This window comes from Trypanosoma brucei, chromosome 9 (assembly GCF_000210295.1).
Source record: "Trypanosoma brucei gambiense DAL972 chromosome 9, complete sequence".
In the NCBI taxonomy this organism is placed as follows: domain Eukaryota; phylum Euglenozoa; class Kinetoplastea; order Trypanosomatida; family Trypanosomatidae; genus Trypanosoma; species Trypanosoma brucei.
In genome coordinates, this window is record NC_026742.1 from 1,504,085 (window position 1) to 1,531,225 (window position 27,141).

The following is a 27,141-nucleotide window of genomic DNA, read 5'->3' on the forward strand; positions in this document are numbered from 1 at the left end:
CTTGTGCCCTGCCGAATACGCTCCTTACCTGTATTTTCTGTTTGTTATTTCCTATACTATGTAGATACACCCACAGAGCTCGGCACTGGAGCTAAACGAAATCGGAGTAACGATGATTGGCACTATGGAAGACGATGGTGTGCCAGTTATTTTACCACAAGCTTCCTCAGATGATGTTTCCACGTTAACTCTCGTGAAGCGTTTCGTACTCGTTGGGACTCCCCTCATGGTCACGACTCTAGCTCAGTTCACGCTTAATGCCGTTATGATGGCTATCATCGGAAAACATTTTGGCGTGAAAGAGCTCGGTGGGGTGTCGCTTGCACTTGGAATGCTCAACGCAACTGCATTTGCTTTTTCTGCGGGACTTTGCGGTGCGTTGGAAACTGTGCTCTCACAGACATATGGAGTATTTCAGTCCCGTGGTGGTGAGGGCACCATGTACCTCTACGGCACCTATACTCAGCGGATGGCGGTGATGTTATTAGTCATTAGCATTCCCATAGGTATTGCAGTGATATACATTGACGTACTGCTGAAGTCTCTTGGTGAGCGGCCAGAGGTTGTCTATTACACCGGGAGGTTTTGCTGTATTGCAGCTCTTGGCATTCCTGCATTGCAGTTCTCCCAGTTGATCAGTCGTTACCTCTCTTGTCAACACCAGACAGCTCCCCTTTCAGCTGTAGCGGTTGGTAGTGCAATACTTAATCCGATCTTGCAGCACCTCTTCATTCGTATGTTTGGCTTTAATGGCTCACCGATGGCGTGGGTTCTTCTGTACGTTGTTACCGATGTGCTTTTGGTTGCCTACACATATTATACCAAGACTTACGTGACAACATGGGGTGGTTGGGACTCTAACGCAGTAAAAAACCTGAGGCCATTAGTGAACCTTGCTGCACCTTCTTTGGCTATGTCGTTGGTGGAGTGGGTGGTACTTGAAGTCATAATGGCTTGTGCCGGGTTCGCGCCTCCCACAGATCTCGCTGCTTTTTCTATTACTGTGCAGGTATTTAGTGCTTGTTGGGGAGTGGCCTCTGGCACGATGTTGATAGTGTCAGTGTTCATTGGGAATGCCATAGGGGAAGGTAAACCACTGCTGGCGAAGCGGATAGCGAACATAGCAATTGTTATGGTCGGTGTGACAACAATGCTTGACATACTGTTGTGCTGGAAGTTCGAGGATCGGATACCACTTCTTTTTTCTGATGATAAGGAAGTGGGTCATGTGTATCGCAAGCTGATGCGTTTTGTATTCCCTTACCATGCTGTGGACACGTTTCAGAGCACTGTAATGGGGATACTGCGTGGGTGTGGTTTACAGAAGATTGGTGCTGTGATTATTGGTGTTACTCTCTGTGTTGTGGGTGCTCCCCTTGCATTTTTTCTTTTCTTCTACGTGGGTGTGGGTGTTGAGGCCCTATGGATTGGTCCGCTGTGTAGCGTGACGTTTGTTGGGGTTCCCCTGTACATATATCTCCTTTACTGGTATATTGACTGGTCTAAGTTGCAACCACAACAGGAGAGCTTGGACCTTGCGGTGGAACCGTTTATTTCGGTTAACAATGCACCACTGGAAGAGGATATGTACGGTGCTGTTGAGAGTCTTGGAAGTAAGGATTAGGTTGCAGCGCTAAGGGTGTGTGATATGCTGAGTTGTGTTCCTTCCGATATGGATGTCCTGTTGCCTTGTGCCTTTTCTAATCATTTTGTTGTTATTATGCTTTAAATTTTTCTTTGCTGCGTAAGCGGAGTGTGACGCACGGTATTTCAGTAAGCTTCTCAGAGTGTCTCATGCTGTATGTAGTGCTATATCTTGTGCCCTGCCGAATACGCTCCTTACCTGTATTTTCTGTTTGTTATTTCCTATACTATGTAGATACACCCACAGAGCTCGGCACTGGAGCTAAACGAAATCGGAGTAACGATGATTGGCACTATGGAAGACGATGGTGTGCCAGTTATTTTACCACAAGCTTCCTCAGATGATGTTTCCACGTTAACTCTCGTGAAGCGTTTCGTACTCGTTGGGACTCCCCTCATGGTGGCGACTCTAGCTCAGTTTTCCATAAACATGGTCGTTATTTCAATGATTGGTGTGCATTTTGGCGTGAAAGAGCTCGGTGGGGTGTCGCTTGCACTTGGAATGCTCAACGCAACTGCATTTGCTTTTTCTGCGGGACTTTGCGGTGCGTTGGAAACTGTGCTCTCACAGACATATGGAGTATTTCAGTCCCGTGGTGGTGAGGGCACCATGTACCTCTACGGCACCTATACTCAGCGGATGGCGGTGATGTTATTAGTCATTAGCATTCCCATAGGTATTGCAGTGATATACATTGACGTACTGCTGAAGTCTCTTGGTGAGCGGCCAGAGGTTGTCTATTACACCGGGAGGTTTTGCTGTATTGCAGCTCTTGGCATTCCTGCATTGCAGTTCTCCCAGTTGATCAGTCGTTACCTCTCTTGTCAACACCAGACAGCTCCCCTTTCAGCTGTAGCGGTTGGTAGTGCAATACTTAATCCGATCTTGCAGCACCTCTTCATTCGTATGTTTGGCTTTAATGGCTCACCGATGGCGTGGGTTCTTCTGTACGTTGTTACCGATGTGCTTTTGGTTGCCTACACATATTATACCAAGACTTACGTGACAACATGGGGTGGTTGGGACTCTAACGCAGTAAAAAACCTGAGGCCATTAGTGAACCTTGCTGCACCTTCTTTGGCTATGTCGATGGTGGAGTGGGTGGTACTTGAAGTCATAATGGCTTGTGCCGGGTTCGCGCCTCCCACAGATCTCGCTGCTTTTTCTATTACTGTGCAGGTATTTAGTGCTTGTTGGGGAGTGGCCTCTGGCACGATGTTGATAGTGTCAGTGTTCATTGGGAATGCCATAGGGGAAGGTAAACCACTGCTGGCGAAGCGGATAGCGAACATAGCAATTGTTATGGTCGGTGTGACAACAATGCTTGACATACTGTTGTGCTGGAAGTTCGAGGATCGGATACCACTTCTTTTTTCTGATGATAAGGAAGTGGGTCATGTGTATCGCAAGCTGATGCGTTTTGTATTCCCTTACCATGCTGTGGACACGTTTCAGAGCACTGTAATGGGGATACTGCGTGGGTGTGGTTTACAGAAGATTGGCGCTGTGATTATTGGTGTTACTCTCTGTGTTGTGGGTGCTCCCCTTGCATTTTTTCTTTTCTTCTACGTGGGTGTGGGTGTTGAGGCCCTATGGATTGGTCCGCTGTGTAGCGTGACGTTTGTTGGGGTTCCCCTGTACATATATCTCCTTTACTGGTATATTGACTGGTCTAAGTTGCAACCACAACAGGAGAGCTTGGACCTTGCGGTGGAACCGTTTATTTCGGTTAACAATGCACCACTGGAAGAGGATATGTACGGTGCTGTTGAGAGTCTTGGAAGTAAGGATTAGGTTGCAGCGCTAAGGGTGTGTGATATGCCTTTTTTTTTTTCTTATGTAGGGTTGTCAACTTTTTTCGTTTCTGCGTAGAGTGTGTTGCTGGTGCCAGGTTGGACCCCATTTTTGGTAGACTTTGTTTTCGGTTCGTGAACTGTATTTGTTTGCTGTGAATTACTTGCGGACGACCGATAATGTGGTTGCTGTGCTGCAACGCTTAATTTTTCCACATGCGTGTTTGGTGTTAGTAATATGTTTATGAGTAACAATTTTGTTAATTAGTGTTGATGTTGTTGTTGTTGTTTTTATTTCCTTTTCGTTTTGATTAATTTATACATGAGCACGCACACCCACGAGCGCATGCACGCATACACATACATCTGTATATGCTCGTGTGTATATATCTGAGTAGTACCTTGTAAATTCCCCTTTACAGTTGTGAGCAATGTTGTATCACCTTAGCGTCAACTTGCTACGAGAATGGTACATAGGTCAGCGCCTTTTCTGTTCTGTTTTTTTTTTTTAATTTTTACAATCACAATTGTCGTTATATGATAACTCCCACCTATAGTCGAGTGCTGAGGGGGTAGGGCTGGTGGATATACGTAGGTGAGGTGTTGATTGCCGTTAATTGTTCCGTACGGGGAGTTCACCTTCACAATGGTGACCATGGAAGGAACCCTCGCAGCAGTCAGTGGTATATCAAATGTGGGGAGGCACCCTCCAATAACGGTGCTATTGATGGAATTATTTAAGATTGCAATGCCAATGTCGATTTCGCAGATTGCGCAGTTTAGTTTCATGGTGGTGATGTTGATTTGTGCGGGGCATATTGGCGTTCATGAACTAGGGGCGGTGTCAATTGCACTCGGTATTCTAAACGCCACCGGGTTTGCTTTTGGTAGTGGGTTGTGTGGGGCGCTGGAAACACTTCTGTCACAATCATACGGCCAAAATCCGCGGAGTACCATGTATGGGGTATATGCACAGCGAATGTTCTTTATTTTGATGGTTTTCGTTGTGCCCCTGTCCGTTTTCCTTCTCTTTGTTGAGGGTATGTTGAACGCACTGGGGGAGCCACCTGATGTTGCTGTGCGAGCGGGACACTTCTGTCATATTGCAATTTTTGGTCTCCCATTCTTTATGGTGTTGGAGCTCCTGCGCCGTTATTATGCTAGTCAGCACCAGTCCAACCCCGTGTTCGTAACCCTATTGGCTGCAGCACTTGTAAATCCCATAGTGGAAGGTGTTTTGGTATATATATTTGGTTATACTGGTATTGCTTTAGGGTGGGTATTCGTAATGCTTGGGATGGACATTGCCCTCGTTTGTTTCCTTAAATGGTCTGGATTGCATACTAGGACGTGGGGCGGATGGAGCAGTGCAGCCTTCAGGAATTGGTATCCAATGCTTAAACTCGCTATTCCTTCACTTGGCATGGCGTTCAGTGAGTGGACAGCAATGGAGGTAAATTCACTATGTGCAGGACTTCTAAGTACAGAGGAGCTTGGGGCTTACGCCGTGACTAGTCAGATAGCAAACTTGTGCTGGAGTGTTGTTTCTGGTCTATTTATCGCTGCAACGGTATTAGTAGGGAACAGCCTGGGCGCGGGAAACCCTGATCTTGGTAAGCAGTATGCACTTTTATCGTCCGTGCTGGTTCTCGTGGTGTCATTGTTGAACGCAGCGGTGGTTTACAAGTTCAGGGACAGGATACCACGCATTTTTACCCATGAAGATGGGATTTCAAAGCACTTTTCGGATATGGTTCCCTATTTTTTAACTTTTCATGTGTTAGACGCCGTTCAGTCGAATTTTTTAGCGATTTTGCGTGGTTGTGGACTCCAGTTGGTTGGCGTCGCTATTGTTTTTGTTTGCTTGACCATTATTGGCACCCCGTTAGGTATTTATCTCGCATTTACGCGTCATTACGGCGTCGTGGGACTTTGGGTAGGCCCGGTTGCGAGTTGCGCAGCGTTTGGCATTCCGGCGTATTTGTACGTGCTCTTCTGCCGAATCGATTGGGCGTCTCTGCGCCCCCACTTGGAGGAGTGCGAGATGAAGAAATTCGTCGAAGTCACGTTGGTGGATGAGGACGAACTCACATAGGCTTCCGTCATCCCCATAAATTTCATCCCTTTCCTCGTTATATTGTTGTTTTTGCCTCCTTTTCCACGTTTTTGTCTTTGTTCCTTTTGTTTTTGGGCGCGCGCTTCTGTTGTGTTCTTTTGTCTTTTTTTTCCCCCCTTGTTTTGCATTCTAGGTGCTCCCTCCAGTGTCTTATCGCCCCCAATTTTTTCTTTGAACCGCTACGACTTGTTTGTATTTTTTTTTGTGTGTGTAGGAGACGAGAAGTGTGTTTAGAGCACGCACATGCACACATTCCACTTATACATATTGTTTGTGTATACATTGGTATGTGTGTATATAGAAGTGTTTTATTCCACTTGTATGCGGTGATTTAACATATATATATATATTTTGTTTTAAAAGAAAGAAAAGCAAAGGATACCTACACACTACCTTCATAGGGAGGTTAGTTGTTTCCGTGCGGTTACATGGGTGGGTGGGGGGGGGAGTGAAAAGGGAAGGCGTACACCGGGTGCCGAGCGTGGTACCTAAAGAAATATGGAAGAATAAAACAGAGAAAGAAAGGTGGTAACAGAAAGAAGAGTGACCTGAAGCGCCGCCATAAAATGCTACCTTCAATTTTTTTGTGTTTACAGAATTTTGGAAGGTCTTACCGACTATCTGTGTACTGGATAAGGGCGCGGTGGTCATTTGCTTTGTTCACTCTTCAACGGTGACGATCTGTGTTGTTCGTAAAGCTACGTTGCTTCCCTCTTTTGTTGTCGCTCAAACCGTTCGTGATGGTTTACTCTTCTTTAATTGTTTTGCAAACTTACCAAACACTTTATTCTTTGTTTTGTTTCGTTCCCTTCTCGTTTTCTTCGTTTCCACTATTTTTTTTTTGTTTGTAGTCGACCTTTTTGTTTTTTCGGGAATATTGACCAGGTGTTTTGTTTTTATCTTTTATTGGTTCGGTTTTGCGCATGGGTAGCAAGGGCGACGGCACGACACTGGACCCGCTTCCAGCCGATTTTTTTTTGTTTCCTCGCCAGAATGAAGGATTTCAAATCCCATATTTCCTCACTTCAGAGGAGGAGGCGGCTAAAGTGCGGCCGCCGCCAGTTGTAAAGACGCTGCAGCAACGCTTGGATGAGCTTTCAGAAAAGCAAAGGATCGTACTTGCTGAATTTAAGGTGACTGTGCAGGGCACTGAATGGTATGACGAAGGGATGCATGACGACTGGGCGCTCATTCGTTACCTTGTTGCCTGCGACTTCAAGGCTAAAAAGTCTTTCGAGATGCTGCGCAACACAACTAAGTGGTGGAAAGAGAAGGATGTAGCTAATTGGGTGTGTGAGAAATGCTTGAATAATCCCAATAGGCATATGATGCAGTTTGTAGGGTGGGATTTAGAACATCGGCCCGTTTGCTTTATGTCGATGCGCTGGGGTCCTGATCGCTCGGATCCCATTCCTCACTGCGTATCCGCTTTCAACCACCTTTTGCAGTTGATGCCAGTGGGTGTGGAGAAGTGGGTGTTTGTTACAGACTTTGAAACATACTCTCACATGAAGGACAGCAACCTTCGTGTAGGCACAACTGTGATAAAGACCATACAAAATCACTTTCCAGAACGATTGGGGATGATAATTCTTGTTAATGCGCCTTCTGCATTCAGTTTCCTCTGGAAGTTGTCTTCGTTTGCTGTAGATGAGAAAACGAAGCAAAAAGTAGTCTTTTGGTATACCAAGTCGACGCCAAATGTCCGTAACGAGTTTCCCAAAGTGTTTCCTCCGGTACTTTCGTCATACCTGTGTGACGCCTATGATCGCTCTAAAGCGTGTAAACTTCCTGCGTCACCCGTGTGGTACCCCAAAGCAGATATTGGGGTTGATGGTGAAACCCAATGCGCGCATCGCCTCAGCGCGAGCAGTGAACAGAAGAGTCGGTAATACCACCACGGACCTTTTTCAATGTTTTAAGCATTTTATTAAAGTTGCTTGTTTTTATCGTGAACTAGCACACACATATATATGTACATATTGTATTCCTTTGGCTTCGATATTGTTGTCACAATCATCATCATCATCACTATAATTATAATTATCGTTATTATCACTGTTATTTCTACCCTCTCCTCACGCTACCATTTCATGGTTTTAGATCTTCTCTACCACTATTTTGAATCGTGCGGCCGTCTTTTACCCGTGCGCATAAATAAATGGACGACCATAAATATATAGATTTGTGTTGTGCCATCTTTGTTTGTTTTTGTGTGTGCCTCCGTACAATTGAACCGTAGCCACCTGCGCTATTATTTGTTTAGCCTTGCCGCAAACAGGATCGGCTGTAAGTTCGTTTTGTCTACTCTATGTTCGCATACGCGCTTTTCTTTGTTTTATCGTTTTCATTAATTATTATTATTATTATTTTTTTTTCGGTGCGTTTTATTTTATTTAGTCTTTCGGATATTACTTTTAATCGGTCGAGGGATTGGCGGGAAAATATGTATGCTATACATATATATTTTCGTTCGCGGTGGGTGATAAGTGTGCCAGTTGGATAAAGCATGTACGTGCGTATTAGAAACCCGCTATGATGCGGTGGCACCACCTTATATTTTGGTAAGCAATGCAAATACGAATAATAACAATAACAAACTGCGATCTGTTGGTTAATACATACATCTACCTGTATGCATATATCGCATTTTCCCCCTGCTGCTGTCATTTTTATTTTTTGTGATTCTGGAGCGTTGTTGAAAGGTGAGGCAAAAGAAGGAAGAAGGGGTCACACCTTTCCGGGTGGTTTCTTTCAAAAAAATAATAATAATAAAAGAACGCGATATTACCACTGCAGTGGTTGGTGGGTTTCGTTGGGTGCTGGGGAGAAGGAGAGGAAATACGCGGCAGGCGATACAAGTGAAGAGGCACCTTCATGCTTACTTCATCCTTCATCAGCGATGAAGATAACTTTTCTCAGCGACTTGAGCATATAAATAGGGAAATGAAAGCTATCATGGACCGTACAGGAGTGGAACGAAGCCAACTTCTAAACATGGAGGCGCGAAGCTCTGTGATGAGGAATTTGCACGACGGGTTTCGCATTGGAGGTGTTTCCCACACCTCCTTTACGACTCCGCTTAACACAACACCACCTGTCTCTCTGCCTCCAGGTCCCACCTCAAGTCATGATATTTCTGAGGATATAACGATGAAACGAATGATTGATGAGCGCGTCGGGGAACTCCGGGGGTCATTTGCTCAAATGCTGTCTGATACAATTAGCAGCTTGAACCTAAATATTCAGCAGCGTTTTGATGATGCTCAGAGGTCACGACTGGACTTTACGGAGTCCCTGCGAGAGACAGCTGACACCGCGAGGCGTAGCGTGAGTGAGCTGCAAACTGCGTTTAGTCGGATGAAACGTACAGTAGATCGCCCTGTAGAAGAATTGGCAAGGGAACTGCAAGAGCATGTGTCACGGAGCAATCAGGAAAATACGCGCGTCCGTGACGCCATAGCCTCCCTGGAAAATGAGGCACGGGTGGAACGACAACGTGGGGATCGGCGCATAGATGAACTCGTTCGCCGCCACCATGACTTAGTGCGTAATTCACTACTGGAGCTTGACGCGCACGTTGACGGGTTGCGCGATGAGCTCCAGGCGATGGTTCGACTCCAAAGCAAACAGGTGATGGAGGAGTTGAGCTCAACACAGCAACAAGTTGCTCGTCTGCATGGTGCGTTAGAGGCAATGAATGATACCACTGTGCGTTGGGTGGCTGAGTTACGTGACTTAATGGAGGAAAATGCAAAGCGGCGTAGTGAGATGCAGTCACTGAAAGGTGACGTAGATAACTTAGGTGCTCTTGTTAAGCAATTGAGTAACCAACTTACCACTATCGCTAAAGGTAGTACCCCCATTAGCGGTGAAGGCGGTCATAACACCCCGCTGAGAAAATCAAGTTCTGGTGTGGAAGGTGACGGGGCTTCGCCTGAAACTATCAAAGCTTTGAAGTACACTGTCAATTGTCTTGCGAGTGATATGACACGTATGGGCCGTCAGATGGCGTATATGAATGGTGCACTACAAAAATTGTTTGCTTCCCACAACGCCGGCTCATACGGCGGTGCCAACGGAAATGGGAGGTTTCCCCCACCAGTTTCCGGTGCATCACATGGCAGGGTTGGGGATCATGGGTATGGTGGCAGACCCACCTCCATGAATTCAAGTAATTCCCCTCAGTTTCCCTTCCCTTACGGTGGAACCTCCGCTGGCACACGTGAATTTCAGCACCCGCATATGATGGGAAGCCGTAGTCTGTACAGTGGTGGACTTCCGGGGTTCGGGGCGGGGACAAATAGTCCACCGGCAGTTCACGCAAGTACCACTGACGCATCGCCCATGTCAGCGTATTCTCCCAGAAATTGCTCCCCCTCCTACAGTATGGGGGAGGCACAGCAGTCACCGCAACAACAAGAGCCTTCCCCGACACCTGAGCAGTGTCGTGTTAACAACAGTGAGAGCGCAAGCCCAAAGCACAGTGTTACCCAAAATAAACAAACATCTCCAGATGAGGATGAGCGGGCGCCGTCCTCATCCTCTGCATTTCGCTGTGGGGAAGTTGACTCACCCTTAAATGTGGCGTCAACACACTCGCAGAACCATTCAAGCTCGCATCATCGGGGGTCACCCATTCAAGCCAATACGACATCGCCAGGTGTTCTCAGTGAGAAGTCACCTGCAGGACAATCTACGCCACCTGATTCGTATGTGAGTTCACGGAATAGTGTGGTGTTGGATAGGAGGGAAAGCAGGCAGTATAATCCTGCACCAACCAGTGATCTTGAGAGTGAGCTGGACAATAAGAAAATCGCTCGCTTAGCGCTAGACTAGCAAATAAATGTAACGATGAGTATGTGCATGTGAAGCAATTGCATCGAAGTGACAGGTGCTGACAATGACGAGGGGAACTTCGTACAACGCGTGCCCTATAGAAACGGTACGTACAAATAAAGAAGAACAAATCGTGTGAATTAGAAAAGTCAACAAACCATACGTTTTTAAAAAGTTTTTGCCTTGCAACAAGGAATATATTTGATGACTTACCTACCCCTTTCAATTCCCATTTTTCTCACTATTTCACTTTCCAGTCACCTGCTGTATTTTCTCCAGCACTTCACTCGAAGCAACGGATGGAGTAGTGGATAAGAAACAAGTTCTGTTTGTGCGTCTTGCGCTTGTGGGAACGTGCGGTATGGCAACAGCGAACACTGCTAGCTCTTTTCTTTCTGTTTCTTTACTTCGTTCTCCGTTGGTTCGACCTTTCGTTTTAGTTTTAGACGTGTTGCTTATCGTTGTGCGTATGCGGTGTCCCCTTCCTCGCTTTTTATTTTTTTTGTTAACGTAGATTTCATAGCGGGAAAATCCTATTGTAGTTCTTTGTTGTTTGGTGGTGAGTTGTACGTTTTGCATGTTCCATCATTAAACCTTTTGCGCCCCTTAGCTTCCCCTCTGTGTATAGATTTGTGTGTCGTGTTTCTTCCAACACCTAATAGGTCACTCACATACTCATATATATGCGTGCGTGTGCATGCACCTATATATAATACAAATACGAACTCACATTTATTTGTTGAGGGTCCATTTTTCACTCATCACTTCAACGCCGGTTGCCGTAGTTTCAATTTTGCCACTTATGTTTGGTGTTTCACCCCCTTAAGTCCACATAACTTCTTTTGCCCTCTTCGTATATTATTAGATAAATAAATAAATAAATATATATATATATATGTGTGTGTGCGTGTGTTTGTTCATCCTTACCCTTCATGCTATGGCCTCATTCTCGCTCTGTTATCGTTTACTTACCCATTTATTTGCATTTTATCGATACTCGGTATTGAAGTGACGTGCATCTTAGGTTAAATGCTCTCAGCAGCTGCTGCCGTGGCGGGTAAGAGAAAATCTAACAACACCATGACAGGCAGCAACGGTAATGACGAACCCTTTAAGCGTGAAATGCGCACTGTGAAGGTGCCACACCACCGTTTCCCTGCACTTAAGAAAGTTTGGATGGATGTGTACACGCCCATTGTAGAGCAGTGCAAGCTGGAGATTCGCATGAACTTACGGGGACGCAGTGTAGAGCTCCGTACGTGCCCAGCTACAGTGGAAGCAGCAGGAAATGAAGGAAGTAAGGCACTTCTGCAAAAGGCCGAAGACTTTGTAAAGGCGGTGGTTGCTGGGTTTGATGTTAAGGATGCTGTTGCGCTTTTACGTATGGATGACGTGTACATCGAGGGATTTGAGGTGAAGGATGTACGGGCTAATTTGCAAGGTGATAATCTCTCTCGTTGCATCGGCCGCATGAGTGGATCACATGGAAAGACGAAGCACACCATTGAGAACGTGACCCGCACACGTATTGTCATTGCAGATACGCACATTTGTATTATGGGAACAACACAAAATATTCGCGTAGCGAGGGACGCCCTCTGCGACCTCATTCGTGGCAGTCCTGCAACGAAGGTTTACACGCGTGTACGCGCCGTGATGAATCGTGTTAACGATACCTTTTAATATGCTTTATAGCTTATACATCCGTCCACGTCTGTGTATATGTGTGTGTGTGTGTGTGTTGGAGATGGAGGAACATGTGCAGGTGGAAATTACACAACGCGTGAAACCTCACATGATTTTACCATTGGAGGTAATGTCGGTGTTGCTGATTGTGATGCATTTGTCTGTTTGTTCGTTCGTTTGTCAGTGTTGATTCTCCCGCTCACACTTGAGTTGTGTTTGATTCGATGTTTTTTTCTGTTCATTCGATACGTTCTGTTGTACCTTGTGATGGGACCTTCCAACTCCCAAAAGACGAGGCAAAAGCAACAACAGCAAGGAAAAAAAAAATGGAATGTAAAGAAGGAAGAAATTAAACTGAATGAATCACATGACGAGGGAATGCATGTGAAGGGGGAGGGAAAGATGAAGCTATACCTTTACAAAAGGTATCATCTGTAGATTACTGGTCGCACCAGTGATGTAGTGCGTAAACGAAGAAAAATGGTGTTATATTATAATCGAATAAACGTAAAATAGTGGGAGTAGGAGAAGGGGAAGGGGAGTATATGAACCACTCTGCCTTTCTCACCCTCCTTTGAGTTGTTGTTGTTGTCCCCTTGAGTGAAATAATTAAGAAAAAATATATATAACCAATTAGTAATTATTTCGAATCCAAGCGAGTTGTGGTATTAAGCAACTCAAGAATGCACCCCACCTTTAATTTTTTAAAATTAAGTTTATCCCTTTTCAAATGTCACTTTAATGAGTTGTTGCTTTTGGATTTCACCCCTTCCGTTTATTCTTTTTTTTCTTTTTCTCATTTGTCAAAAACTTGTTGAATGCTCTTCATGCTGGTGGTTTCTCCCCTAAAAAAGAGCAATAATACGAATAGGCCAAAGTAAGAAGCAAGCATTCGTCAATAGGCAATTTAAGGCAGGGTTCCGTGGCCAAATCGAATAAAGTACAAGCGCACATCCATACATATACACGAATATATATATATATTTTGTAAAAAGTCAAAGATAGCTTCAGCCCAGTGATGTCGTCGCGGATAGAGCGCGTGGAGTTGTTCAACTTCAAAAGTTATTCGGGTCACGTGACAATTGGCCCCTTGAAAGACTTTACATGCATTGTTGGCCCCAATGGCTCCGGGAAGTCAAACCTTATGGATGCGTTGTGTTTTGTGCTAAGTTCCAACTCCACAGCGACGCTACGTGGCGGAAGCCCAACAGATTTTATTCACCGTGGCGCGCAGCAGAGGGAATGTTTCGTTACTGTTGTGCTTCGGCATAGTCGAGCAGATTCGATTGGTTCATCTATTGTTGGTGTTAAAAACGGTGGAAGTGACAATATGCCCGAAACGTCCTTCACCCGCATTGTGGACAGTGCAGGGCGTATTAAGCACAAAGTTAACGGGAAGCCAGTTGGCGAAGAAGACTTCGTGTCGGCACTGAGGAAAGTTAACATCGGCCCTCGCGTTAACAACTTTTTGGTGTTTCAAAATGAAGTGCAATCGGTCTCAAAGAAGAAGGCCCAGGAGTTAACAGAATTTTTGGAGCGTGTAAGTGGAAGCATTGAATTCAAGGAGGAGTATGACCGTTTGAAGAAAACAGGGGAGCTGGCAAAAATTGAGCTCGCCAAAGCCGCAGCTGCGAGACGGGAGGCGGGGTCTGCATTAACCGTTGCTCGTGATCAAAAGAAGGAGACGGAAAAGTACAGCGAAACAATGAAGCGTATTTCTGAAGAGAGGTGCAATGAAGCACTTGTTGAGCTCCTAAGCATTGAGAATCGTATTAGAAAGCAGAAACGGCAGCTCGCACTGCAGAGTGCGGAGCTGGAAAAGCTTATGAAAACCTTTACATCGGCACAGGATGCGGAGGAGATGAAGCGCACGTACGCTGAAAAGAATAAGTCTTACTTGGAGGAAATAAACCAGAATAGGAAGGATATCAGTGACCTGCGAAATTTACGAAGTAGCCTTGACAATGCCATGGTCCGTTTGGAGCACTTGAAACGTAGCCATGATGAAAAAAGACGAAAAATGGAAAGCGTTTTGGCAAACGAGGAGAATCGGTCGCGGCAGAAAGAGCGAATTGAAGAGGAGATACGCAAACAAAAGGCGCTGCTTGCTGCTTTCGACGGGCGCTGCAAAGAAGAGGATAAGAATTATACGTCATTGAGTGATGCACTAAATAAGGAGCAACTGAAGGAGTATGGAAGGCTCCGGGTAGCATCAAGGTGTCAAACCAGCACTCTTCGCCAGCAGGTGGATAGGGTGAGAGGTGAGCAGCAATCCATGAGTGAAGGGAAAAAGCAGTGCCTCGTTTCAATAGAGAATATTACAATGCAGAGGGACAATCTCTTGGTGGAGGTGCAGAGGAGCGATGCTCTCATAACAGAACTTCAACAGCGTCAGGAGGAACTGCGGGAGCGGGCCAAAGAGCTTTCCAAGAACTCTGCAATGAAGCAGGCAGAAATTACCCATGCAGAGAGGCGCAACAGGGAAGCCGAAGTGGAGCTTGAAAAGATAAATGCCCAACTTGGCGAGTTGCACTTCATCGAAGAAAACGACAAACGTGAAGCCAAAGTAACGGAAGCGTTGGAAGAGCTAAAGGTTCTTCACGGCGTCCGCGGCCGACTTGTCGATCTCTGCACAATTCCCAACAATAAATACAGACACGCCGTAACGGTGGCACTCGGAAAAAACCTTGAGGCCGTCGTTGTCGATACCAGTGAGACTGCACATGCATGCGTGCGGTATCTAAAGGAACGGCGTCTGCCGCCGTTGACATTCTTGCCTCTCAACTCCGTTAATGGGAGCGCAGTTGATGACAGGTTACGCACGCTTGGTGGTACCTGTAAACCTGTTGTCGACGTCATTTGCTTTGATGCTTCCATAGAGGCTGCCGTGCGCTACGCCCTTGGCCAAACACTCGTCTGTGATACCATGGGGGAAGGCCGACGCATCGCGTATGGGCAGAGCAGTGGGGAGCGTTTCAAAGTTGTGACTTGTGACGGTACCGTTCTCAGGCGTAATGGTGTTGTGCAAGGCGGACTTGCAGCCACACGTTCGCGTGCGCAGAAATGGGATAAAAAGAAGTATGAGGACCTGCGCGCAGCACAAAAACGTTTGATTGAAGGAACCAACGGTTGGTTCGAATCTGAGCTTTCCCAGCTTCGCCATGAACTGCAAGGCATGCAGGAGGGTTTGAGATTTACAGAGCAGCGCCAAAAAGCTGTGAAGGAAGAGATTGAAAGGGCACGAAGTAAGGTCGAGGGCCTGCGTCAGAAGGTGAAGCAGCAAGAGGCCGAACTACACGCAGTAGAAGAGCGTCGCGCTTCATACGAGGAGGGTCTTAAGAGGTGTGAGAAGGAATTGGAGGCGGGCCTAGCAGCCATCAAGCGTGCAGAACAAGAGCTGTTTGGTGATTTTCAGAAGCGTGTGAATATTCCGAACTTGTTGGAATATGAACAGAATGACTTGCGCCGTGCAAATGAGCGTGAGGAGCAACGCCAAACGCTATTGATGCTGATTGGGAAACTTGAGCTATCACTTAACTCAAATCATGGGCATGTGACCTTTGGTTCTAAGGATCTGCGTGCTGAGTGTGAAGAGATCGAATCACTCATCAAAAAATGTGAGGCAGAACTAACAGCTACCAAAAAAGTGGTCAAGGAGAAGGAGGTTAAGGTGAATGAGACGGGTGCTCGTGTGGTGCAGCTGAGGGGAGATCTCATGAAGCTGAAAGAGAGGCGGGATCAACAGGATCGCAGACAGGAGGATGAAAGGCAGAAGTTGAGGCAAGTTCGTCAAGTTGTGAGGATTCTTGAGGCTGGTTGCGAAACATTTCGCTTACAACGAATGAATGTTGTGCGACGTTGCCAAATGGAAAATGTACCCATCCTCTTAAAACCTGTAGATGCAGTTGGTAAGAAACGGTTGCGGCCTTCTGATGCGGATGATCTCAGTTTCAGCGAACCCTTCGCCCTCATTGAGGCCGACACCCCTGATCCTTCACAACAATCCCAACAACAGGACCGACGCCCTGCTTTGAAAGCGGCAGCTGAAGACGGACGTGTTATGATTGACTTCTCTGTACTCTCAGAAAATCTTCGGCTTGTTGCCGCTAATGACGCGCAGTTGTCGCAGTACAAACAGCGCACAGCCTCTTTACTGGAAACTCTTCAACGTACAGTTGAGTCTCTGGGACCCAACCTGAGGGCGGCGACACGCGTAGTTGACTGTGAGGCAAAGCTAGCGTTGTGCAATGCTCAATTCGATGCGGTACATAAGAGGGTGAGAGAGATAGATTCGAACCTCATGAAAGTTAAGCACCTCCGCACCAAGCGTTTCTTTGAAACGTACAATAAAATAGCTGTGCATGTAGGAAATGTCTACAAGGGTTTGACAAAAAGTGATTCCGATGGGCTTGTGCATGGTATCGCGTGTTTGAACCTTGAGAACGAGGATGAACCGTACCTTGGGGGAACCCTTTATAACGCAACACCTCCAATGAAGAGGTGTACAGAAATAGAACGTCTCTCTGGTGGAGAGCGTACAATGGCTGCTCTCGCACTACTGTTTGCCGTACATGCCACCTCACCAACTCCTTTTTTTGTTTTGGATGAGGTGGATGCCGCACTGGACGCTGCAAACGTTCAACGATTGGCGAAATATACTCGAGAGAACTGCAACACAACGCAGTTTATTGTCATTTCCCTCATGGACCAACTGTACCACATGGCTGACATGTTGGTTGGTGTACTGAAGGATAAGGAAAGGGGGAGTTCCTCTATTCTTACGATGGATCTCAGTTCTTATCCCCTTGTAGTGGGTGGTGGCAATAAACACATAAATGATCATTAGTGACGGATCAAAACGTAATGCCAGCGTTGTGCCCTTTGCTTTTCTTTGTTTCGTTTTCCCTCGGCTTGGGACGGAGTAGGACAAGAGCAGAGTGAAAAAGACAGAATACCATAGAGTAACAGACTGGCTATAGAAAGTATATATATATATATATATATATCTCTTATGTGTGTGTGTGTGTGTGTTTATGTGCCTGTGTATGGACCGTTTAACACCAGGATTACCAAAGGAATTGTGGTAACGCGCACACACCCACACACATATATATAAGAGAAATGAAATATAGTGGGTGTTTTCCTCGAAAGAAGAAAATTGATGTTTTTTTTAATAAAAAAAAAGCATTTCCCCTCTTTTAACATGCCGTTTTACTGGTACCTTACAGATTTTTCCTTTTTATCCCTTGGAGGTGGTAGCGGCGAAAGACGTGTGTGTTGTTTGTGTGTTTATGTCTGTTTATATATATATATATATATTGGGGGGGCCGAGGCCTGCAAGAATAATATCTTGGCGCGTGGCCACGTTGACTTTTTTAACGTTCTAATTTGTGACAGTTACTGTGCATGCGCACATTTCTCTAGCTATTTGTTTTTTCTTGTTTCGTTTCCGATTCTTTCCTTTTTCTTTTTTTACTCCTTGTTCCTCTGAAGTTGAGGTTATTTTTACCCTCCTTGGTTATGTGATGGATTATGGTTGGTTTCCTCAACTGTTGATGAGCAAACGGAATCCGAACCCCTCCACTGAAACGACTGCAACTCCTTTGACTTTTTGCTACAAGGACTCAAGGAAGGAAGAACATGGTCACGCACGGCATCTAACTATTATCTGTCTAAGCAAATAAAAAACAAAAGTAAAGGTATACGTGCATGTATTTGCAGACGTCTGTGTGTATACATGCTTATGTTCCATTCGTAAAAGAAACAACACCATCAACAACTGATGGAGTTGTCGCGGGCTGGTGGAGCCAATAATAACTACAGCGCGCCGATGAGTAAATGCTGTGGGAGAAAGGAATATATGTATGTGAACTGTTTTTGAGTACAATTACTTCTTTTTGAAGCTCATTTCCTCCTTTGAAACGAGTTTTATTTTTGTTTTTTGCTGGAAGTGCGGGATGTTTATGTACCAGGTTTCCATCAACTTGGAATGCGTATCTTTTCGTGGTTTGATCGTCGTTGCTGTTTGTGTGTGTGTATGTATGTGTATTGCGCACTTGTGAATTTGCACGTGCAAATGGCCGCGTCGGACGCAGTGAGAATAGTGGTAGTGATTAGTGGATCTTCAAATAGATGGACATATGTGGGTTTGTTCAGGAAACAGACATAACTTTTTTTTCACGCCACATTTCGCAGTTGCCGGTGTAAGACTATGAAGAGTTAATTAGAACCACATACTTGCATGTGGTTGCAACCGTCACGTTAATATGATGTCCTCCAAAGGAGCAAGGTTTCCCTCACGTTTTGTCGCTTACTTGCCTCTCTTTTTTTGTTTGTTTCTTACTTCTTTCTTTCTTTCCTCAGTTTACGCCAGTAGGGAAGTAAAAGTGCGTTTGTTCGTACTCATCCTGCAGGCGGAGGGCGATATTATTACGGTGTTAGTGTAAGTGAGGGAGGGCGTCAAAGTTAAGGAAAGGATTTTAATTGATCGACCTCAGGAGGATTTGTGCTGCTAAAAGATTTTGGTGTCGAGCGAGAGGGTGTAGGCGGCAAATATGGGCGCTAGTGAAGCAAAGGGTGAAAATTGGCAGAAAGACTCCGATGTTAGTGGGTGCTGTAAATGTAATGTTAGTTTCTCATTAACAACTCGCCGTCATCACTGCAGAAAATGTGGTCTCGTTGTATGCAGCAAATGCTCCAGGTACAGAATTAACCTATCATCCCACGACTCGGATACACCGAAACGAGTGTGTCGTCACTGTTTTCACACGCTACGCAAGAATGGGGCCGCTGGTTTCGAGACTGGTGTTGGCAGTAGTGCAAGTACAGGTGGTTGGGGGCTTGATGGCAGCGTATCACCTACAACAGAAAAAGAAAACACGGCGGATGACACAAACTTTGAAACTCCCGATGATGAAAAAGCACCAGCTGCTGAGGATTGTGATAGTATCAATTGTTGCTTTGTGGGTGCGGGTTGCGGTGGCTGTTATGGAGAGGGTGCGGATGCATATTACGACGCAGGGACACTGTATTCGGATCCGATAACAGCCCTATCGGATGTGGGAGAGAAAACGGCTCTGCAAACAGAGAAGGAGCGTTTACTTCAGCAGTGGACAGAGATTCGGCAAAACGTTGTTTTCGTTGACATTCAGGTACAGGAAGTGGAACGGGTAGGTGAGAATACACCTGTGGGATACTGTCAGGAAGTCGAGAATATTATGCTCCAGCCAGAGCTACCCGAGCGGCTCCGCACTATGTTCCCGTTTCCGCGTGGAGGAGAAGGAAATATGGAGCTTTTGATGAAACCACTTGAACCAATCACAGCACTGACATGTAAAAGTCAGAAGGAAGTTAGCGATGCACTCAGGCAAGTGACCGCACAGCTTCAGCTGAGCCGTCTACCGAATTATTGATGGTCCGATTTGTTTGTGATGTTGAGGTGAGCCTAATAATCTTCTCTTTCCCCATTCTTTTTGGTCGCAAGCACCACCGGTGCGTGTTAGGTGTATATTCCTTTTCCACTAATGCATCATCCGCTTGAAAACTTTTTATTGAGATTTATTTTTTTGCTGTTTCCCTTAACTTTGCTGCTGCTTCTTCCTCTTCTTCCTTTGTCCATAACCTAAATTTTTTTCCAACGTAGCAGGTGGTTTACTTTCCCTTCGACCCTTTTTCGTGGTCGCTTTTCCCCTCCCCTCTAGTAACTATCGTATTTGCCATTTGAGGCTGCAGAGACAAAAGAAAAATCAGAGTAGGGAAAGGTTTCTCTGTTTTTACCCGATTTCGCAGATTGAGCGGCAGGTGGCCGTCCGTCTGTGTTTGCGTGTGCGGAAGGAGAGAGAGAGAGACGCTTTATAAGGGAGAAAGGAAACTGAAGGCTCGCGGCGGCTCTGCGGCGTTAGTTTCAAAGACATGATGCGCAGTTCTTCTTTTTGCAGGCGCCAAATACGCCCCTACTACAATCTTCCATCGAAGTCTGAGCATGGCCGAAAGATGACAGGATTTCTTACTCCGTACCGCCACTGGATGTGGAAGCAGAACGAACTGTGGCGCAATGTGCATGAGGCGCAGTTTGAGCACCTGCGACGTGTGTATAAACGTCAGTGGCTGGAGTCATTTCGCGTTAATGCAGATGAGTACATCTATAAGTACAACATAACGAAGGCTGCACAGCTGGCTCAGTGGGAGTGCGAGATGAAGGAGCAGGAAAAAAAACGAATAGAGGCGCGTCAGATGATGGACGGGCGTCAGGCACTGAAGAAGAAACACCTTGATCTGCTTCGTGAGTTCCATGAGCGGCAGTTCTTCTTTTGGTATGAGCGCGCCAGTGAGCGCCTGCAGAACATGAACCTCATTAATTACGTTCCTCACGCGCAACTTCGGGAGCACATTGACAAAGAGTTGGACAAGTATGTGGCGGGTAAGAACGAGCCCTATCCGCTAAATTTTGTTGGGCAAATGCCTTTCTTAGAAGATGGTGATGGCAATATCGTAGAGGTACCGGAGTCGTTACTGTCGAATCACATGGCAGAGCACCCTGACTCTACTGCAAAACCCCACGAACCGCACACGAGCAGCTCGATTTCGGAAGCTGCTGCTTTTGAAGAGCGAATGTTACGAGCGATGGTAAGTGCAAAGGAGGAGGATTTGAAAGAATGGTTGGGTGATGACTCCCGAGCGCTCTCCGAGACGATAGATGACATATCAAGAGAGGAGGAAGAGCGTGAGGCGGACATCCGCGTGGCTCGGAGCATGGAAGAGACGGATGCGGAGCGCGAGGTAAGCCGCCGGGCGTACATTGAGCGAGGTAAAACTGGATCAAGGTCGATCTTCCGACCACCCACTGTTAGTGAAGGCGCTGGAGGCACACCGTCTGCACCTGCAGGAGATGCCAATACTCCTATGCGGCGGCGGAAGAAGGGGAAACTCGATCGAGTACACGCTTTACAGGCTCATCAGGATGAATTGCTGGCTAAGTTATCCTCTCAAGGGTTAAAGGAGGGAGTGGATGCCTCATCTGTACCGGAGCGTGGGAAAATCGTGCAAAGTAGAGGAAGGATTCGCGATAAGGCAGTGATTCCGACGCATGAAGTGTTGATGCAGAAACCTGAGCTTGCTGCGGGTAGCACACCGGGTGCACGCATACAGACGAAGGATATGGTGGACAAAATGTATCATAGGGGTAAATACAAGAAGAGTGGTAGCGGCGATAAATCTGACGGTGAGGATCTTTAAACACGGGTAGTGCTCAAGTGTCAAAAGTGAGGACGCTGGCGACCGTGTTGTGGTGTTTTACCCTCTGCACGTGTAAACATTCAAGCGAAGCGATTGTGAAGATGGTTGTCTGTTAGTAATTTCGTTGCGCTTTAGCATTTGTTTATTTCCGTGTTTACTTTTTTTTTTCTTTTTTAAAAACTCTTATCTCTTTTGTTTTATTTTCTCATCCTTCCCCCCTGGAACCGACCGATTTACCTGTCGAATAAAGGACCCTAGGCTGCTCCGTTTTGCGGAGAGGAGAACGTCAATCACAGAAGAGGATACCATAACTAGACGCCAACGCACAGGGATAGTTGAATAAACAAAAAAATAGACACGTAGTAGAAGGCTATAAAGAGAGGAAGTGACTCCTCGAAATTGCCCCTATAAAGTACCAATGCTGACGAATTCTTCTGCCGTTACGACCTCGGGCGAAGGTGGTACGCGGAAATATCGGCTAGAGGTCGGTGTCAAACGGCTGACTGACCTCGTGGACATGAGTTCATCAGCTCGTATTGTTTTCTCGGTCCGTCTTCCCCACTTTCCGGAGATTTATATTCAGCCACAAGTGCGAGGTGGCGGAGCTGCTGTTGAGTTTTCTCCTGCAGGTGATCGCGTTCTTTCTGTAACGTATAATGCTTGTCATAGGGCCGAATTTAGCTTGAGCAACAGGGACTGCCGCACCATGTTCCCCACGCAATGTTGCTGCCGTTTGTACGATGAATCACTCTCCGAAGTTGCCATCGCAAGCTCCTCATTGACGTGGTTGTGCCCCTGTCCACTAGTAGAGCAGCAAGTTGCGAAAGAACTGCGATGTTCAAATTTTGAGATGCGTACGGTGGGTGGTAAAGTGATGGGTGTTGCAGAGATGACTTGTCGGGTTGTTCCGGTGGAATGCGCTGTCGTTGCACCCGTTTCACCTTCTCCAGTGGCCCCCGTCAATTCCACTCCTATCGCTTTAACCGGTTCATCAGACATTATTTCTATCGATGGTAAAGCGTACGTTATTCGTGTTATCATCGACAGCAGGATTTTCAAGCGAAAGGGGAAAAGGAAGGTTGGAACCACGCACCGCCATCGCTCAAAGCGTAAAGAGCCACGTATTGGGGGACAACCCGCCCCCGCGATCGCGGCACCGCCAGCGCGAGAGGTATTGCGACCGGACGAAGGCGAGGTTTTGCCCCGAGAAGCGCTACGGGAAGTGAAGCAGGAGGGTCAGGACTTACATGCAAGTAGTCACATGCACGAAGGAGCAATGGAAGGGGTTCAGGAGGGTACCTTCCTTTACTTTCTGAAGTACGATGTGGCATACCAGATTCAGTCAAATTGCATGATGTTTTATACTACCTTGAAGCGCGAGTTCGCTACCTTAGATGAGTTCACCATAGACGACAAGGCAAGAAATGACGCCGATAGAATTGAACGCCTTGCTCAGAATGTACTGAGGTTGTCAAACATCGTACTTCAACTTGCGACCCAGTTCGTTACTTCAGCAGGATTCAGCAAAGCCGAAATAACTGTGAGAGAAAACTGTGGTACTTCCGTAGAGAAGCTTCCTCCATCCAAAAAGGGAAGCGTTGCCGACTTTATTGTTAACAAAGTATTGTATCAGTTGCAAACTGTAGGGGCAAATCTTTATCATATAGCCCTGGCGTATCCTAAACCGTTGGTGGTTTCGCTTTCTTCATTGACCCCTCAACATACAAAATTCATGAAGGACCTGGCTATGGACATCAAATCGCTAACAAAACGGGTTAATATAATGGTGCAGTCGACTGTGAATGGAAACTTTGGTGTGAGGGGTGCATTCTCGAAAGTGGCTTCCACAACGACCAGGAGGTCTTCAAGAAGCTCAGGCGACGGTATCCCTGGCGGAAGGGAGCGGATAAAAGCAAATGAAGATGTCACACAGGGCCAGATAATCAATGAAAGTACCGCACCCAGAAGGAAACCTGGTATCGTTGCCACTGGGGAAGAAAAGGGGAGCGCGAATCCCCCTGAGGTAGAAACTAGTGGTGGTGCCAAAAAGAAAAAGGCCGATAGCAGTAACGACAGCAGTAGTACATTGAGCACTAGCCGAAGTCGCAGCGTTAGTACTGGTACTGCTAGTAGTAGTAGCCTCAGTGACTCAGGCAGCAGTGATCAGAGCATCGGTAGTTCCAGTAAGAGCAGCACTTCGTATACAGATTCGTTCACTACTACCCAATCAACTGGTGGTGGGAGCTCGACTGTGGAGAGCATTCCTTCAACGCGATCAAGTAAAAGGTTTCAGCCGACTGTCATTTATACTCCGGTTGTGCCAAACGTCACATTGCAGCCTCAATCTTGCGGCGAAAAACCGGCCGCTGTCGCTCCTGGAGGGGTCCCCGTACCACTGCAGTCGATTCCGCTGGCGTTATCTGTGCCACCCTTCTTGTCTACTGTTGGCGTGCCCCAACCAGCTGTAGCTGTAAGCTCTGGAAACCCTTTGCCAACGTCCACCGCGCCTGCCACCACGGCACCCACTACAACGTCGGCAACAACAACAACTAGCACAACCAGTGTCACCGCAACTCAGTCACCAAGCCAGAGTGCAACGAGTATCCCTGCAGTGGCCCCAGTGGCTCTCGGCGCACCGCACACCAGTGGAGTCGCGACCACAGGTGGACTTGCGTTGAGCACAGCAGCGCCATCTGTGCCCATTCCTGTCGCCCCTGCTACTGTATTGTCTGCCGGCACGTCAACAATGGCGGCAGCACTATCAGCAAATCATTCCGGCACCAGTGCTGCTGCAGCGTTGCCGGTGCCTCTGATAAGTCAGTTACCTATTGGGGTGTCTGCGTCGACTGAATCTGTTATGAACGTTGCCGCCTCGTCAATGAATTCGAGTATACCACTACCCACCCCTGTGGTACCTGTCATCAGGTCCCCTACAACGCCAACGGTTCAATTTCCTCCGTCACCAGGTTACAGTGCGAGGGGCGTCCCCACAGCGGTACCGGCACCACAAGCTGCTGATGCAAACGCCTCTTTGGCCGGGCCAAATTTGAGTTTTTCGATTCTACCCGTGCCCGCACCGAAGTCGCCTACTGCGATGCCGCAGCCACCGGTCCTGAGTTCAGCACATTTGGCTTCGCCGCCGCCGCTGCCGCCATCAGCCCGAGTGAGTGCAAGTGCTTCGCTGTCGTTATCCACACCCGGCAAAGGGGACAGTGTGTTTACGCCCTTACCGCTACCTTCGCTTCCGTCGGCGTCGCCGGTGTCGCCCAGTAGTACACCTGAAGGTGTACGGGGCGGTGCTCTCGTGGTGTAAAATTGGGGACATATGCATAGTTGTGCGTACCAGTTTTTGCTGGACACTTCTCCCCTACTACTTGGTGTTTATTGGGTGATATTATTATGAGGATGTCGCCATGAGGGTGTCGTTATTGTTAGCTATAGATCGATTGTTACAAAAAAAAAACATTTTCCTTTTTATTCTAATAGCTCTATTTTAGAGCGATAAATGCGTGCGGGCCAAAAGATTCACGTTTTCTTCCATGCAGGGTCTTCTCCGTGGCGCACTTCATTTGCAACAATGCTTATTCCCCTTGTCGTATATCTGTCGCCGTACGCGATTGTGTGGGCATGCCGTATATGTACGGATGAGTTTGTGTTCCCTTCTGGTTGTGGCGATGCTTTATCACCAAAGAAAAAAAGAGGGAACGATCAAAGCTAAAATTATTTCTTTTTACTACTTTTAAATAAATCTTTTACCTTTTCTTGCATTGTGCCGCAACAATTTTGGTAATACAGACGTTTTTAGGCGTGTGTGTGTCGGTGTGCGTTGGGCGAGGCCTTAAGAGGAGAGGACAGCACATGTCGAAATCGCTGCAGCGCGCTTTGGTATTCTCTGGCCAGGGGGCCCATCGTCGGGGAATGGCGACGGAATATCTACGCATTCCGGCAGTGGCTTGCCTGTGGGAGCGAATGAAGGGAAGTATGGAACAGAAATATGGCATCTCACTGCAAGACATTATAACGGAAAATCCTACTAGGTTGTACGTTTACAATGATGCATATGATGTGGCTGCCATATGTGAACGCAGTTGTCAGGATGGCGGAAGTGTGGTAGAATCGACTCCCAAGCAAAAATTGATTTCTCATCCTCAAGGGGTGTTGTCTTTAACTTCTTTGACGCAGCCTTGTATGCTAGCAGCGCACATGGTGTCACTGGAGTACCTCAAAGAAACCCGAGGTTACTCGGTGGAATCCTCCGAGGTTATAGCTGGTCACAGTTTAGGCGAATTCTCCGCTCTTTGCGCCCTTGGAGTGCTTTCGCCCGAGGTTGCCGTTGATCTTGTTTATAGACGCGGGGCCCTCATGGAGGATGCTGTAAAACACAGTTCCCAAAGTAATGAGGGTCATCTTATGTTTGCCTGTAACCCACAACGGGCAAAACTATGCGTCGAAGATCCCGATCTTGCAGTCGATCAGCTTCACATATTTGTAGAGTTGATAGCTCGCAATCTCTCTACGACGGCATCGTTTATCGAAGTAGTAAACTATAACATCAGTTACGAGCAGTACGTTGTTGTCGGTGATCCAATAGCGTTGTCGGCACTTGGCAAATGCCTTGATCCACAATTCCGTGCCACTAGTTGCGGGTCGTCAGCTACCCTCGATAATGTCGTCCGGACAGCTGTGTCTTCAGTCCTGCAAGACAAGCAAGAGGGGATAACTATGAACCCAAACACTGGTCCGGCACCAGATTTCGTGACTTCCTGTGCCCGAAAGTACGGTATTAGGTCAACGTTTCGACGCTTTCTGAGGGGTCCGGACGACGGCTATACCCCATCGTTAGAGGAACTTACACACCTAACGCTTCAGGAGGATGGGAGAAGCGGCCTTAAGAAGAAGTCCTGGTTTATTCCTCTGCCGCTGAGCATTCCTTTTCATAGTAGTCGGCTTCGCAGGGCAATGGATCTCTTCCTTCCCGTAGTTCGCGATGCATTACCCGACGAAGAGACAATGCGTTCTTTTTTTTGCATCCCACAGTGTGGTGGTAGTGATGAGGGACCGTCTTCGCGATGTGCCTCAGAGCCGAAGAAACCCGTTTGGCTAACTAACTTAACTGGCACGGCGTTTCGCCCCTTTGATGTCGACTTTCAGCGAGACGCACTGGAGGCAATGCAGTCGATGAATGTTGGGGAGATCAGGCACAATGGACGGTACCACACTAATTTGGTCGAGTTAGCTTTTAAAAACGGCATGGACACTAGTAGTGTGCGTGACATGTGTGCGGCCGTGCTAGCAGCGCAGTTAGCCCATCCGGTGCAATGGATTGATGTGATGGATTCTGCTGTTTTTCAACATGGTGTGCGCGAGGCCCATGAAATATCACCGGTAAGGACTGTTGCGGATATGTTCAAACGTACGGTTTTTCGAGGGAAGACATCAGACGCCTCGGTCGGAGAGGCGGCGTTGGATATAGTAACGCGCTGCCTGCCATCCGAGGAACGTTTCTTGTAGGTGGTGATTTTAATCAGAGTTTTCGCGATGGGTGGTACATTGGTTTCGTAGCCGTTGTTCGGTTATTGTTTCTTTTTGTTTACATCAGTCACCAACACAGTTGTATGAATGTAGCGTGTTAGTGACTATTTCCTCCTCTTCGTGTTCGAAGGTGTGGTGAGCTCTGTGCTTTTTCCCGTCTCCATCCTAACCTCTATCTGTCTGTGCATATACTTGTATTTTTTTTCCACTCAAATTCCTGATAAATAGTGCAGGTCTCTTTAGTTACCGTGGACATCTAACGCTTTACTGTCTCGTAGACGCGGCAGCTCGGGAAA

The 27,141-nt window shown here is 46.9% G+C and overlaps 16 protein-coding genes across 16 annotated transcripts; 13 read left to right on the forward strand and 3 right to left on the reverse strand.

The window, feature by feature from the left end:
- Positions 1–112: 112 nt before the first annotated feature.
- TbgDal_IX7040 (conserved hypothetical protein, conserved) lies at positions 113–1,624 on the forward strand (the record flags this gene model as incomplete). Its single annotated transcript, XM_011778592.1, has 1 exon — positions 113–1,624. One exon carries the CDS (start codon positions 113–115, stop codon positions 1,622–1,624), a length of 1,512 nt encoding a protein of 503 aa, XP_011776894.1.
- A 303-nt stretch (positions 1,625–1,927) lies between these two features.
- On the forward strand, positions 1,928–3,439 carry TbgDal_IX7050 (conserved hypothetical protein, conserved; the record flags this gene model as incomplete). Its single annotated transcript, XM_011778593.1, has 1 exon — positions 1,928–3,439. The coding sequence occupies one exon, from the start codon at positions 1,928–1,930 to the stop codon at positions 3,437–3,439; it is 1,512 nt and encodes a 503-aa protein (XP_011776895.1).
- A 645-nt stretch (positions 3,440–4,084) lies between these two features.
- Positions 4,085–5,533, forward strand: TbgDal_IX7060 (membrane transporter protein, putative; the record flags this gene model as incomplete). Its single annotated transcript, XM_011778594.1, has 1 exon — positions 4,085–5,533. The coding sequence occupies one exon, from the start codon at positions 4,085–4,087 to the stop codon at positions 5,531–5,533; it is 1,449 nt and encodes a 482-aa protein (XP_011776896.1).
- Positions 5,534–5,812: 279 nt separating this feature from the next.
- Positions 5,813–6,205, reverse strand: TbgDal_IX7070 (hypothetical protein, unlikely; the record flags this gene model as incomplete). The annotated part of the gene is made up of 1 exon (XM_011778595.1): positions 5,813–6,205. The coding sequence occupies one exon, from the start codon at positions 6,203–6,205 to the stop codon at positions 5,813–5,815; it is 393 nt and encodes a 130-aa protein (XP_011776897.1).
- Positions 6,206–6,477: 272 nt separating this feature from the next.
- TbgDal_IX7080 (hypothetical protein, conserved) lies at positions 6,478–7,446 on the forward strand (the record flags this gene model as incomplete). The annotated part of the gene is made up of 1 exon (XM_011778596.1): positions 6,478–7,446. One exon carries the CDS (start codon positions 6,478–6,480, stop codon positions 7,444–7,446), a length of 969 nt encoding a protein of 322 aa, XP_011776898.1.
- Positions 7,447–7,858: 412 nt separating this feature from the next.
- Positions 7,859–8,224, reverse strand: TbgDal_IX7090 (hypothetical protein, unlikely; the record flags this gene model as incomplete). Its single annotated transcript, XM_011778597.1, has 1 exon — positions 7,859–8,224. The coding sequence occupies one exon, from the start codon at positions 8,222–8,224 to the stop codon at positions 7,859–7,861; it is 366 nt and encodes a 121-aa protein (XP_011776899.1).
- Positions 8,225–8,431: 207 nt separating this feature from the next.
- TbgDal_IX7100 (hypothetical protein, conserved) lies at positions 8,432–10,393 on the forward strand (the record flags this gene model as incomplete). Its single annotated transcript, XM_011778598.1, has 1 exon — positions 8,432–10,393. One exon carries the CDS (start codon positions 8,432–8,434, stop codon positions 10,391–10,393), a length of 1,962 nt encoding a protein of 653 aa, XP_011776900.1.
- Positions 10,394–10,639: 246 nt separating this feature from the next.
- TbgDal_IX7110 (hypothetical protein, unlikely) lies at positions 10,640–10,972 on the reverse strand (the record flags this gene model as incomplete). Its single annotated transcript, XM_011778599.1, has 1 exon — positions 10,640–10,972. The coding sequence occupies one exon, from the start codon at positions 10,970–10,972 to the stop codon at positions 10,640–10,642; it is 333 nt and encodes a 110-aa protein (XP_011776901.1).
- A 450-nt stretch (positions 10,973–11,422) lies between these two features.
- Positions 11,423–12,076, forward strand: TbgDal_IX7120 (hypothetical protein, conserved; the record flags this gene model as incomplete). The annotated part of the gene is made up of 1 exon (XM_011778600.1): positions 11,423–12,076. One exon carries the CDS (start codon positions 11,423–11,425, stop codon positions 12,074–12,076), a length of 654 nt encoding a protein of 217 aa, XP_011776902.1.
- A 39-nt stretch (positions 12,077–12,115) lies between these two features.
- On the forward strand, positions 12,116–12,517 carry TbgDal_IX7130 (hypothetical protein, unlikely; the record flags this gene model as incomplete). Its single annotated transcript, XM_011778601.1, has 1 exon — positions 12,116–12,517. The coding sequence occupies one exon, from the start codon at positions 12,116–12,118 to the stop codon at positions 12,515–12,517; it is 402 nt and encodes a 133-aa protein (XP_011776903.1).
- Positions 12,518–13,097: 580 nt separating this feature from the next.
- On the forward strand, positions 13,098–16,925 carry TbgDal_IX7140 (structural maintenance of chromosome 1, putative; the record flags this gene model as incomplete). Its single annotated transcript, XM_011778602.1, has 1 exon — positions 13,098–16,925. The coding sequence occupies one exon, from the start codon at positions 13,098–13,100 to the stop codon at positions 16,923–16,925; it is 3,828 nt and encodes a 1,275-aa protein (XP_011776904.1).
- Positions 16,926–17,240: 315 nt separating this feature from the next.
- On the forward strand, positions 17,241–17,570 carry TbgDal_IX7150 (conserved hypothetical protein, unlikely; the record flags this gene model as incomplete). Its single annotated transcript, XM_011778603.1, has 1 exon — positions 17,241–17,570. One exon carries the CDS (start codon positions 17,241–17,243, stop codon positions 17,568–17,570), a length of 330 nt encoding a protein of 109 aa, XP_011776905.1.
- A 1,063-nt stretch (positions 17,571–18,633) lies between these two features.
- On the forward strand, positions 18,634–19,491 carry TbgDal_IX7160 (predicted zinc finger protein; the record flags this gene model as incomplete). Its single annotated transcript, XM_011778604.1, has 1 exon — positions 18,634–19,491. One exon carries the CDS (start codon positions 18,634–18,636, stop codon positions 19,489–19,491), a length of 858 nt encoding a protein of 285 aa, XP_011776906.1.
- Positions 19,492–19,990: 499 nt separating this feature from the next.
- Positions 19,991–21,313, forward strand: TbgDal_IX7170 (hypothetical protein, conserved; the record flags this gene model as incomplete). Its single annotated transcript, XM_011778605.1, has 1 exon — positions 19,991–21,313. One exon carries the CDS (start codon positions 19,991–19,993, stop codon positions 21,311–21,313), a length of 1,323 nt encoding a protein of 440 aa, XP_011776907.1.
- A 418-nt stretch (positions 21,314–21,731) lies between these two features.
- On the forward strand, positions 21,732–24,626 carry TbgDal_IX7180 (hypothetical protein, conserved; the record flags this gene model as incomplete). The annotated part of the gene is made up of 1 exon (XM_011778606.1): positions 21,732–24,626. One exon carries the CDS (start codon positions 21,732–21,734, stop codon positions 24,624–24,626), a length of 2,895 nt encoding a protein of 964 aa, XP_011776908.1.
- Positions 24,627–25,171: 545 nt separating this feature from the next.
- Positions 25,172–26,824, forward strand: TbgDal_IX7190 (acyl transferase-like protein, putative; the record flags this gene model as incomplete). The annotated part of the gene is made up of 1 exon (XM_011778607.1): positions 25,172–26,824. The coding sequence occupies one exon, from the start codon at positions 25,172–25,174 to the stop codon at positions 26,822–26,824; it is 1,653 nt and encodes a 550-aa protein (XP_011776909.1).
- Between the last annotated feature and the right edge of the window lie 317 nt (positions 26,825–27,141).